The sequence below is a fragment of the Macrobrachium rosenbergii genome, chromosome 22 (genome assembly GCF_040412425.1).
Source record: "Macrobrachium rosenbergii isolate ZJJX-2024 chromosome 22, ASM4041242v1, whole genome shotgun sequence".
Taxonomy (NCBI): domain Eukaryota; kingdom Metazoa; phylum Arthropoda; class Malacostraca; order Decapoda; family Palaemonidae; genus Macrobrachium; species Macrobrachium rosenbergii.
The window spans coordinates 25,538,516-25,551,241 of NC_089762.1; the positions used below are offsets into that span (position 1 = coordinate 25,538,516).

Sequence of the window (12,726 nt, forward strand, 5' to 3'; positions counted from 1 at the left end):
ATAGTTGCTGAAAATTAGATATTTCTATGATGGCCCATCCTTAACAATTGTAGTGGCTGATCCTACTGCACAAAATTCTCCTGTGTCATTATCTTATTTTTACTTATGTTACGTATGAGTCATGCATTTACCAATTTTTACTTATGTTACGTATGAGTCATGCATTTACCATTTTCTCAAACAATGTGCATAAGCAACTTAGTATGGAAATTGGTCAGTAACTGTTTATGTATAAAAATACTTGAACAATGGAGGCATTACTTACAAAATCTTAATGTGGAAACTGGATATGAAGGATTTTGACATAATAGAGGGTCAATAGAGGATGTAAAAGAGCCCTCAGGACCATCTAAAATAATGAGTATTGGTCACTCATGCATTTATTATATGGCCCAGATAAAGAAAGATAGGAGTATTATAGTAAAAAACAAACTTACAGTAATGGGTTATAAAGGAACAGTAATGGGTTATAAAGGAATAGGAGAGACATTGCAATCTAGATATTATAAAGAAATAAAATTTTGAGTATGCTATGAACATATTGGAAAAGGTGCTGCATGAAAGGGTGAGAAAAATTTACGATAACTGTCAGTCTGGGTTCTTCTGCAGAACAGGTGGTGGAAATATTTAAATGAAATGAGGGGCGATGACTGTAAAGCAACCTATACAAAACAATTCTCATGGTGCTCAATAGGAAGCAAAGGAAAAAGTACAATCAGAATGTGACCATGTGGTTATGGGAACGGTATGGGGGTGAAGTGTGTCCTGTATATCAAATGTCATACGTGATGTCACAAAATAATTACAATGGAGTATGAGATTTTCATTCTCCCAACTGTACTACCATAACAAATGGGGAGAGAGAGGGGAGTTCAGAACACTGATTTGATAGACTGGTAGGTGTTAAGAAGAGGGAGAATATTTCTTTTACCTTGGGAACACATTAGTGTATCCAGTATTTTCATGAATTTCCAAATTTTTAGGATAGGTATTCGAAGTTCACTGAATTAAATCTTATACGGTTTGCAAAAGTATAAGGGAACATCAAAAAATAAAAATCATTCTTGCAAGTGATAACCGAATAACCTGAAACATGAATAATACATATACAGTATTATTAGACCTAACCAATAATCAAGTAAAAAAGCAAGGAACCTACCAAAGGCTTAACAAAACATAAATAAAATTGATCATACTAATAGCCATCCTGGGTGTATTTGCTAGTCTGATCAACAATGAGAAGTCTGATACTGAGGGAATAAGTCAAGCATGACTTCCGTTTCAAACAGTTTTCCCTTCAAGAAACTGGCCCGGATTCTTTGGGTTTCTAATTATTGATTCACACATCTTATACGAACAGTTTTTAAAAAGCTTTCTTAGTTTGACAGACAACTCCATCTCATGGCCTACCATGGGGAATGAATCTTCCATCCAAAGAGACGTTCGGAAAATAAATCAAGAGTATTGATCACTTTGTCTAATCTAATATTGAGGAGAGAGAATATGGAGGGACAGTAAAAGGAATGAAAGGGGTTGCAGCTAGGGGCCAAAGGCACGCTGCAAAGAACATTAAGTAATGCCTACAGTGCACCACATGAGGTGCACTGATGGCATTAACCCCCTATGGAGTGTAATCTTAATTAGTTGCAGCTCTGAGTACCTTAAATGTTCTATCAAGTGACTTTTTAATCAACAGCCTTCTAGACAGCACACTTTAATACAGTACTGTATACAAAAGTTTCTGACTGATGCTAAATTATTTATTAGGCTTGATTGCTCTGTACTGATTCTAACCTATGTTTTCTTCTGCGGTGGTATCCATAATCAAACTGCACTTTTCCTACTAGTAAACGGATATTGAATGCATCCCAGTGTTCAGGTCTTTCTTTCTTTTTTAACATCTACAAATTGCTTAGAAGGTTGGAAGTTTAAGAGACAATGAGTTCTAGATCTTAAAAACTTTCTCACTGTCTAGTAGGTTAATTTTCATTCTTGCTGTTATGACCTATATGTAAGACTACATTCACTGAAGTTGAATGGAATCAACCACTTTACTGACCACTCATCAATTTGTCTGCACCAATACCCATTTTTGTGTCATAAGCAAATCTGGCTAGTTAGCTTTAAAACCAGGTCACTGATGCATACCACTTGTGATGTTTAGCCAATAAGAGGATGACCAGAGAGAGAGATAGAGAAATATGAAAATCAAAAAAAAAAAAAAAATCAAAAGCATACCACAGCAAGGATCTGCCACCACTCACTGGGGTAAATGAATGCTCAAAACTACAGTGTTTTTTATTATTATTATTGATGCTGCAGGATAAAACGACAATTAAAATGAACCCTTTGATATGAGACTGTTATTGCCACTCCCTTTTATATTTGTACGTTGATTCTTTGTTATTTTCATTACTCTTATAATTTTACATTGTATGATTATGTTAGTATTATAATGTTTTATTACAGTAGAGTGATAAAATATGCAAATGATATGTGGGTAATTATTCAAATACTGAATTACGTAGCTTTCATCAGAGATTCATTTCAGAGTGATACCTCTCAAAGCATGGGGTAAAGTAACAACATTTTTGTTATTCAGTTTGAAAATCTTTATTACAAACCTTGAACTTTTGCTTTTGGCCAAAAATTTCATCTGGATAACCTCACATAAAAATCAAACAGACTTGGCATCTGTAGAAAATGTAAATTTATTATCTCTAATAAAAGTTGCAGAGCACTGATTTTTTACAAACTCAGTCTTCAATGGTCTTCCAATTGCAAATTGTATCATGATTTCTTTTATGACAAATCTGCTCCCTCCATCATTTCCTCCGATTCATGATAGGTTTTTCCGTAACTATGATATAATAAACATCACCATATTCACTGCTGTCACTATAGTCTCCCTAGCATACTTGGTCAAAGAGGGGGGGGTGGGCAATCGCTTTACAACGTTTACTTATCTCCATTTCTAGGTTACTTGTGGATTGTGGACACCCTTTCCTTCCTAAGACTTTAACCTGTTATAATCCTCTTTGGTATTTCCTGGTTTTGTTTCTCTTGTAAACAACCGAGTTTAGCGCTAACTCTTCTTTTAGAAACGTTATTATTATAAATAAAGATATGCGAGCTTAAATTAAATGAAATTTAAATATTAACTATCACCAGGTGACTTTCTCCCTCCTTTAAATGTCAATTCATAATGTTGGGTTTCTGTGTTTTTCACATCACTTCCAGTAATTATTAGGCTCGTTTGTCTTCTTTTAATAGGTCAAGTTTTTCTTTAGTTTCTCTGGATTTTTCTTGCATTTTATGTACTGTCAAGGTTGTTTAATGATTGCATAAATGTCATTTGAAAAATAATCACTGTGCATTGGAAACGTTCTCTCTGTCTTCCTTGCAGATTACTTTTATTTTTAGATGTAAGTCTAGTATTTTTTAATTTTTATTATTTTATGCTATAGTTTTGATATGCTTCTTTATTTTATTATTAGAAATTACACTGGTCTACTTTTAGGAATGAAAGGGCTCAATAATTTATTATTCATTTGTTTGAGGGCTGATGCTTCATTTTGGGGAGATATCCATTGTTCCTTGTGTTGACCTAGAGGTCCTTTCTTGGAATGGGTTAATCCAAGGCTACTAACCCAAAACTATAATTGTTTCTGCCTCACCATTGCCTTAGGGTAACACAGATATGGCAGCACGTGAGGAAAGCGTTGCCATATTGTCTTAATTAATATTTTCATATTCTATTTCTAATATTATTATTATCATAAAACTGCCCTGTTATAATATGTGTTTCTTAAAGCTTTTTTTTTTTTTTTAAGAACCAAAAGGGAGTCTTCAATAGCCTTATTTGCACAATGTGGAAAGTACGTTTGGCATCACTCTTTCACCCTCCCGAGACCCTCCTTTGACCAAGTACGCTGGGGAGACTATAGCAGAACCATATAGTTCACTGTCATTTCCAAACAAAAGCCTCTGTGCTACTTTATCATGGAGAGAGACCTCAACTCATGACATTTTGATGGTTACTGAGGGTCTAGCCCTTTTCCTGAGATTATCCTCTAAGCTGGAAATCAAATGTTGCCATATGTAGCTAGAATATAGACAAACGCTCCATATAATGGCAAGGGAAACGCATTACCTATTACAGTCTGCCTAACTAGAACCCAAAGAATGATGACAGATCGGTTCCACATCATGGAAGAGACCTTTTGATGACTGAGATCAGTCCCTCATTGCAAAAGGATTAAAAAGTCGTGTGCTGAAGCTGTATTGGTCAAAATGACACTCTTAGGTTTTCTGGAAACACCCATTACATTCTTTTAAGACAATAAGAGTGAATACAAAGAAATCGGTGAAGTATTTATGTACTAAAGAGATTGACTAATGGTAAGCCTGCCTGAAATACAAAGTACCAATACATTATTTTATAGTCATGTCCCTCTACCTAAGGAAGCAAACAGGGTGTTCATGTAGCTTAAGAGTTTGTTCTAGTCTTCAGTAATAAATCTTTAACACTTGACTTTCTAAGTCATTTTATCCTGCATACATTTTATCATTCACCTTGAAGTTATTATCATAATAAAGTACTTTAGAGAGAATATCAAGTGACATTTCCCAATTCTCATGGGGATCAGGCAAATGATTCAGTCATACATGTAAAAACTGGAGCATGGGAAAACTTACACAGATATCTGTAAAAAGACAAAATGAACTAGATGTAAAGTTAATAGGCAGAAGCAATAGAGCTTAAGGCCAAAGGAAATCTGCAAAACAACACTTACTTGTCTGCAGTACACCAAACACATCACAGGGTAAGTGGAACCCTACTTGAGAAGTTAACACCATTCAAGACCACACATACAGGAAAAAAACGGGAGTTGATAACTGATGACAAATTTACAGATTCATTCACTACTATGCAATGCAAACTAGAGGAGGGGTGAGCTGTTAAAGAATAAAATCCATCTCCTACCAATAAAAAAAGATTAGAATAAGGGAAACGATATTCACTGGGTATAATGTATTCAATTGCCATCATTCAATGGGGGATATGGTACATGCAACTTTAACTAATACAGTATGTGGTCGTAAAACTTTTAGATCTTAACCTGAAGACAGATAGATACACTTATTAGTTGACCATACTGCAATGCCATTACATATATTCAGTATCCTCTTTCTACTAGGTGACAAAATTGGTGACACCTTTTTCCTAAACCCATTTTCTTTTAGTTGCAGAGCTTTACACAATGACATCAGCCGATTCACACTTTCTTGGTCATTCTCAGTTTCGCACAAACATAAATTCTACAAATATCCCAAAGTGGAAAAAAATTATTTCTTACTGGTTTTCTAGCACTGACCTTTACCATTTTTTCATTACTGGTAACTCTTGTACACTAAAGTATAAAGGAACCTAATTATTAATTTAGAGCTTACTTATAGAATTGGCAAAACCCCAGCTCATGTATGGAACTTCCTATCAAATATTTGACAATTTAAAAATCTGTATCACTGGGACCCCTTCAATGGTTTTTTATGTTTTGAAGTTATATTTAGGAAAAAAAAAACTTCATTAACTATGAAACTATCAAATAAGGAAACCTACCTTTTCTTATGTGGATGACAATTTAAAATTGTTGAAGAAATTCCTTTTCAAGTGTATGGAATAAAAAAAATTTGTAAGCTTTCAGGAAAGAATACTCTGTTACTGATTAAACTTACGGAATACATATATAAATGCTAAAGTATTGATAAAACCAGCAAAAATCAGTTATTTCATGAAGCCTCCCTACTTATTACTTCATCCTGATAAGAAGAAATCCACACTTACTTTTTGGTATAAAAATATAAAATCATTGTCTTGACTATCACACAACACATACTGTAGCCTCTTCAGATTATATATAAGTTTCATCACTGACTACAAGTTCACGTTACTGTTCATGACAAAACTCACAGCTATTCCTTCTACACAATAAACATTAACAATGCAATCCAAAAAACTATTTAGTGAAAGCCAAAAGACTTATCATAATAGCATGAAAACCTACTACCTTGTGCTACTTTATATATTTAATGGTATTATGACTTCAAGGTATTAGAACACTCAAGGAAAAAAAGGTCACTCAAATTTTGGTACTAAACACAGCCCTCCAGTTCTCCAGAAATTTAAACTGAGTTCCATTTTTCCATCTTATTCTAATGAATTTAAAGTAAAAAAAAAAAAAAATGACAACTTATATGCTTTATTTCCAATTTTTTACCTCAAGAAATCACTGATAAAAAATCCGCAAAGATATACATTCACTGTAATTTCTGGAAGACCGCAAGGCAGCAGTGGTACTGCACTGAAATCCTCAATGATTTCAAATGTTGGTTACACTTCCTGAACTGACTTCATGATCACACAAAAAGCTTACATGGTAAGCCATGTGCCTTAAAGTTGACTGGGCATTGTGAAATCTTAAGAATAAGGAAGTACAATGACAAAGCTTACTTCTGCACTGATCCTCTTACCACCAGACAGAAATTGATAATGCAGACCCACAGAAAATGAAAAGCCTGACTTTGGATTCATGGTCAATGCCATTTCAACATTAATACAAGTACTGATATGCTTATCTAATCAACTATGTTCACCTCTTCTAGGGATAGCAAAATGGCCTTGTGACACACAAGATGAACAAATTCAATTTGAAGAATCTTGCGGGGCAAATCAACACAAAATTATAAAACACTTTCACATACACAATAATCTTAAATATCCACTGAAATAATTCTTTGCTGTGTACAATTATTTTTATTTTATTTTAAATAAATGCACAAGGTTTATACTCATCATGTGGGCCATTTGTTCCATATTGTAAAGGTGTTTACATAAGGAACATATACGTGCCGATTTCATTGCACAATATTTAAAATTTATAGAAAACATCACCTCATTGCATTTCAACTCTAACTTTTGCACAGTTCTTCCAATGCAGTATATAAACCAATGAATTTGCATGAAGGAAAATTCAGGTAAAATTTCGAATTAACATGATTTGCAAAGATGTGAAGCACGTTCTTAAAGGTCATTATGACCAATCCTCCACAAAGGGTGAACTTAACCCTTTCATCTGATCCTGACTTCAGTATGATCTTTGAAAATTTGAATAATCTACCAAAAATATAATTTGAAAATAACATCACTTCTGCATGTACAAGAAATTTTACCCAGCAAAAACAGTGTTTGTTCTGATTACAAACAAGCTCTAACAAATGTGTATAGTTATCTAAGAGGTATGAAATATATAAATATATATAGTTTCTGTAATTATTACATGATGATCCATGATGTAAATCATAATCATTGTAATTGTGCATTTTACGCTTACCATAGGAAGTTTACAAGGAGAAGGACTATTCGAGAATCATTATATAAATTCTTTTTCAAACACTAAATTATTTCACAGCCACTGACTTTCGGGTTATCTGTTATCTATGGTGAGTACTAATTCTTGAGCATCCAATAACAGGGGAGATGGTAAACCTGAGAGAAGAATTAGGATTCCCATTTTTTGGAGTAAAAAAGTGTAACACCAGTATTTTTTTGGAGTAAAAAGGTGTAACACCAGTATTCATTATTATTTGTGTCTAATCACTCATAGCACAAAAAATTCATACACAGCTTTTGTCACTAAACTTATCAGTCACAATAATCTTTTCATAAGAATAACATATATCAAAGAGCCACAGAGGAAAACAAAAATACACTACTCTAAACTATATTCACACTGACTTTCACTAAGAAATTGGCTAATATTTTCTAATCCTCCAAGAGTGGTTCCCTATTCATTATCTGCCAATATGTATTTGTATCAGCATCCTCTTCACTGCCATCTTGCATAGCAAGATCATCATCCCCTCCCCAGAAGGCTGTGCTTATATCATCACAAGCAGAGTGAAACCTTTCATCATCATCATCGTCATCTTCATTGTCTGTATATCCAAAAAGACACTGAATATTTTCCACCATAAATGTGGGATTATCATTCATTTCTATATTAGCATCTACTTCATCCTCACTCTGCTCTTCTTCCACTTCATCTTCGTCATCGTCATCATCGTCATCATCATCCTCATCCTCAGCCTCATCCTCATCCTCCTCCTCCTCCTCCTCCTCTTCTTCCCCCTCCTCCTCAGGTTCCTCTTCATCCTCATCATCATCATCACCTTCTAACAATTTCTGTACATTTTCTATACAGAATGATGGGTTCCCACTATCTTCCCCATTGCTATTGTCACTGCTGTCATCCTGGTGTGCTTCATCTTGCGCAACTTGATTCACATGAACTCCACTGGCTTCAATTTCATCATTTACAGATGTCACATCCTGGCTCACTCTAAGAGAATCCAAAAGTCCTTGGAACAGTTGGTTTTGACTATCATTCCTGAAAATACAATAATGTCATTTGGATATATGACCAGGAAAATCTAAATAAAATTACTTCATTCCCAAGTACAATGTATTATAAAGTATATGAAACTTGTGGATATAATGCTTCCGTAAGGCATAATTAATGTAACGATAAGAAAGGCATAGAAATGACTAACAGAAAATAAACGAATTAAAAAATTAAAGACACCCCATTTTACTGTTCACAAAACTGTGCAGGAAATGAAAAAAATAAAATCACTGTTAATAAATTATATTGAACCAAACATGCTTATCATTTTCTCTAACAAGTAAAGATTAACAGAATGAAGGGTAAGTATTTCATCATAACTAACAGCAAAAAACTAAAATTTTGTCATTTCCAGATAAAAAATCAAGGGGAAAAAGATCACACACTATAGCAGTGGGTGTGAACCAACATAACAATCAAAACTGATGATGCTTGTTCACAAAGGTAGAATATCACTTCAGTACATTCAACAATGCAAGATATTGTATACTGAATCATGGTAATGTTCAGTATATAACAGCATGGTCAAGACAGCATTGTGTGCATGGGATCCATAACCTCTACTCAGTGGGATAGTGTAACATGCTACCACAGTCCTTTTTTATTGCCACTGTTTTCCCACTGGTCCATAACATGATCCGTTACCCATCTGCAACTGCTTTCTGATATTGACCATCAACATAAAAGCATGAACAAAGGTTTTGTAGAGATTAAGTTTACCAAATACTGCACACCAACAAGAAAGATACAGTAGTATCATTACACTTCATCCCCTCCCCCCCGCTCACATGACTTTTTTTTTTTTTTTGCTTTATAATGTTTAACTGCCCACATAGATGAAGCAATAGATACCAGATTTTCAATATGTTTAGGTATAAATATACAATTATGTAGTTGAGAATGCACGAAAACAAATATATACTGTATTTCTTTTTCATGCTCATATACTCATTTTCTTGGAGCAGCAGTAGGGAACAAAACAATGTAAATTGCAATAATACCCTGATTATCTACACTATACCCATGACCCCTACTGCAATCAGCACATCTCTTGTGGTGCACTGTAAACATTACTTAAGGTTCTTTGCAGCATGCCTTTGGACCCTAGCTGCAGCCCCTCTCATTCCTTTTACTGTGCCTCCTTTCATATTCTCTTTCTTCCATCTTACTGTCCAGCCTCACCTAACAACTGATTAATAATGCAACTGCAAGGTTTTCCTCCTGTTACACCTTTCAAACCTACTTACTGTTAACTTCTGTTTCAGTGCTGAATGACCTCATAGGTCCCAGTGCTTGGCTTTTGGCCTAATTTCTATATTCAATTCAACTATACCCATTACTGTACTATTTTCAGGGAACTGGTATATGCATTTATACATACTGAAAATGCACAAGTTCATATAAAACTGCAAATTGTGCAGTGTACATATGCTTACTGGCTCACTGAAAAGGTAGTCTGCTGGTTGGCTTACTGATCTTGAAGGGGTGGACAAGAAGGGGCAATTATTATTATCATTAAGTGGGTAATACTGCAGTCAAGTGATTGGTTTGGGTCAAGCGTTTGAAGTGTGGAAACTGAACTCCAGTGTGATGAAAGCTTTTGCTGCTGTTCCATAAACTTTGCTAGGGATCATTTTTGGGGTGTGCATCTTTATGTGTGCTAATGTCACTGCCACCTCCTAAGCAGCACAGGAAGACAAAGTTACTTAAGATACTTAAATGCCCTGCCCTATCTTAAAATGCCCTGATAGGAGTGGTCTTGACCTCATGTCATGGCTAAGGAGAAAAAACATCCTCATAGTCTTAAGTCAAGGAGTTGGACAACAAACCAGAAAGCCTAAGATTAGTGTTCCAAAGGTAAGTTCCAAAGGTAAGATCAAAGCAAAAATTTTAGGAGGATCAATGCTATAAATGACAGCCAGCATTGCATGGCTACAATGTTTAAGAAATTTCATTAAAGCATTATTGGCTTTTCTACATCCCCCTATTGTATTGCAAGGTTGTCAGGGATATGCTTGCCAATTGGCTTTGATAATAATTCACTAAATTTTACAATAAATATTTGAAAAAATTACTTCATTTATAAAATCAGGAAACTTTTTCACAATGCTTTTTATTCACTGTTACTAAGAAATGTTAAGCTAACAGCTTTTCTATACTTCCTATGCCTGGTAGTTGCCGATTTGCATAACGACCGGCTTCAATACCTTGATATAAACCTTGACAATACATACAACGAAAAATTAATGGTGTTCAGTATAGTGTGAATGAAATTCATTTGAGAGAACTTGCCACTGTTACACAACACTCCACTCCACTCCTTCCACCATCTACAGTTATGCATACAGTAATGGCACATGAGTTTGAACTGTAAATTTCAACTGTGTGACACAATCACTTGAATTTCAGTCTTTGTGCAAGACTGCTATTACTGTACACATGATATGGAGCTGTGAATGTTCACTCAACACCAAACTGATTGGAGACTATTTCAAACTAGATAGAATTCAGTCTACTGGGCCACTAACAACAACTATGAATTCAAAATTTTCTATATAATATCAATTGCTTGCAATATAGCTTAATTCCAACATTTCTGTATTGCAAGAAAATGGTCTGATATTTCTGCTCTGAGCTCCAAGTCTTGCTTCTTTAAATGTAGTTCACTCAGTATCTCTTATAGCCTGAACTTCTTTCTAATTAGATGTAAATATCACATTGGGGATGATTATACAGTGTATACACTCAGGTTCTAGGCCGCAGGATCCATACTCTTCTTTATCAAAGTTAGTACAAACAGCTGGCTGGTTTGCCAAGAATCTTCAATCTGCCAGATGTTGTGGTGTGGCAAAGCTCTGACGATGATAACATCTGAGTCTTGGGATGAATTGTTTTATTTTTAGTTTATGCCAAGCTGCACTGCCATAATCCGAAAGTCTTAAGCATCAAAAGTTACAATAAATCTGGTTGTGGTATAACTGCATCATCATCTTTTTTCATTTTCTACTTTAATGAACCTATTACCAGCCTAATCCTGGAATTCACAGGCCAGCTCTAAAAGGAAGATCTGAATAACCATACTGTCATCTCTCGTATCCAAACATTTTCTGGCAGTTGATGATCCCATCAAAACTCCTACTACTGCATAATCATCAAATATGATTCCCAATCCTAACTATGGTACCTTTTTCTTATTTACCAGGCCCAAAAATATGGACAAGTGGAAAGATCCAAGCCTAGCATATCAAATCAACACATAATGGATATTTATGTTTGCACCCGGAATGAATTTCTCAGATCCAAAAGACCTCTCACCTGTCAAATGACTTCAACACAGACTACAGGTAACTTCCACAAAACATTCCATTGTTGAAAGGACAGACAAAGGCGAAGAGGGAGAGACACTACCTGACAACCACCTCTTGGCTAGACCCTGTGCTTGATCCTCAAGCAAACTATTGGCAGTCTGATAATCTTTACAGGGAGACAAAGAGCACTGGTGAATAGTTCCCACATCTCTGCTTGGCTGCTACAGGGAGGTCAACAAGAGAAAGGAAGTGGCCTTATACAAGAAGAAACCAGCAAATGCTAGGTCTGGCATTGAAGGTTATAAAATTAAAATAGTGTATGGAAAAGGGGGGGGAAAAAACACTTCATAGTGGAAGCCAAAGTATCAACAACAGACTGCTTATCTTTGTTACATGATACATCCTCGTTTGGTCAGCAGACAATTTAAAAAATATATGAGGTATGGTCAGGAGAGCATTTCTGTTCTGGAGACTAACCAGAGAGCAGATGAGGGTCTGTCTCCAGTGAAGACACATACCATACCTTGTAATCCTCAACAAATCCTCCCAAGCATGGTAAGGTTGAATGCCAACAGTGAAATAACTAATTATATATATACCTGTATCACCAATTTCACAATTTATAAAGCCTCAAATCATAAGCGACACAATACAAGCAAGGCATACCTCGCATAATGTTGGTAACTCATTCCAAAACAAGCAAAGTAAAAAAAATTGAAAACTCACATTCCCATCCTAAAAAATTACAAACACCCCCTATAAACATCTCATAATATCATTAAATAGGATCAAATGGAAATACAAAAAACCTTTTGATAATTCACCGTTTTTGCATTCTTTTTTATAAATATACATTCTCCTTCACACTAACAGTGAAGAATACACGAAAACATTCACCAAAAAACGATCCTAAGCATCATATAAATAAGCAATACCAACACTTAAGTGTTGCT

General features: G+C 35.0%; 1 protein-coding gene across 2 annotated transcripts in view; it reads right to left on the reverse strand.

Annotated features, from left to right (window-relative positions):
• Positions 1 to 3,596: 3,596 nt before the first annotated feature.
• The window catches only part of LOC136850677 (uncharacterized), a 114,162-nt gene continuing 105,032 nt past the window's right edge, over positions 3,597 to 12,726 (reverse strand). For both annotated transcript variants that reach the window (XM_067124471.1, XM_067124472.1), the window contains exon 5: positions 3,597 to 8,450. In XM_067124471.1, coding sequence (XP_066980572.1) covers positions 7,826 to 8,450 — 625 coding nt within the window. In that variant the 3' untranslated portion in view covers positions 3,597 to 7,825. The remainder of the gene's footprint in view (positions 8,451 to 12,726) is intronic.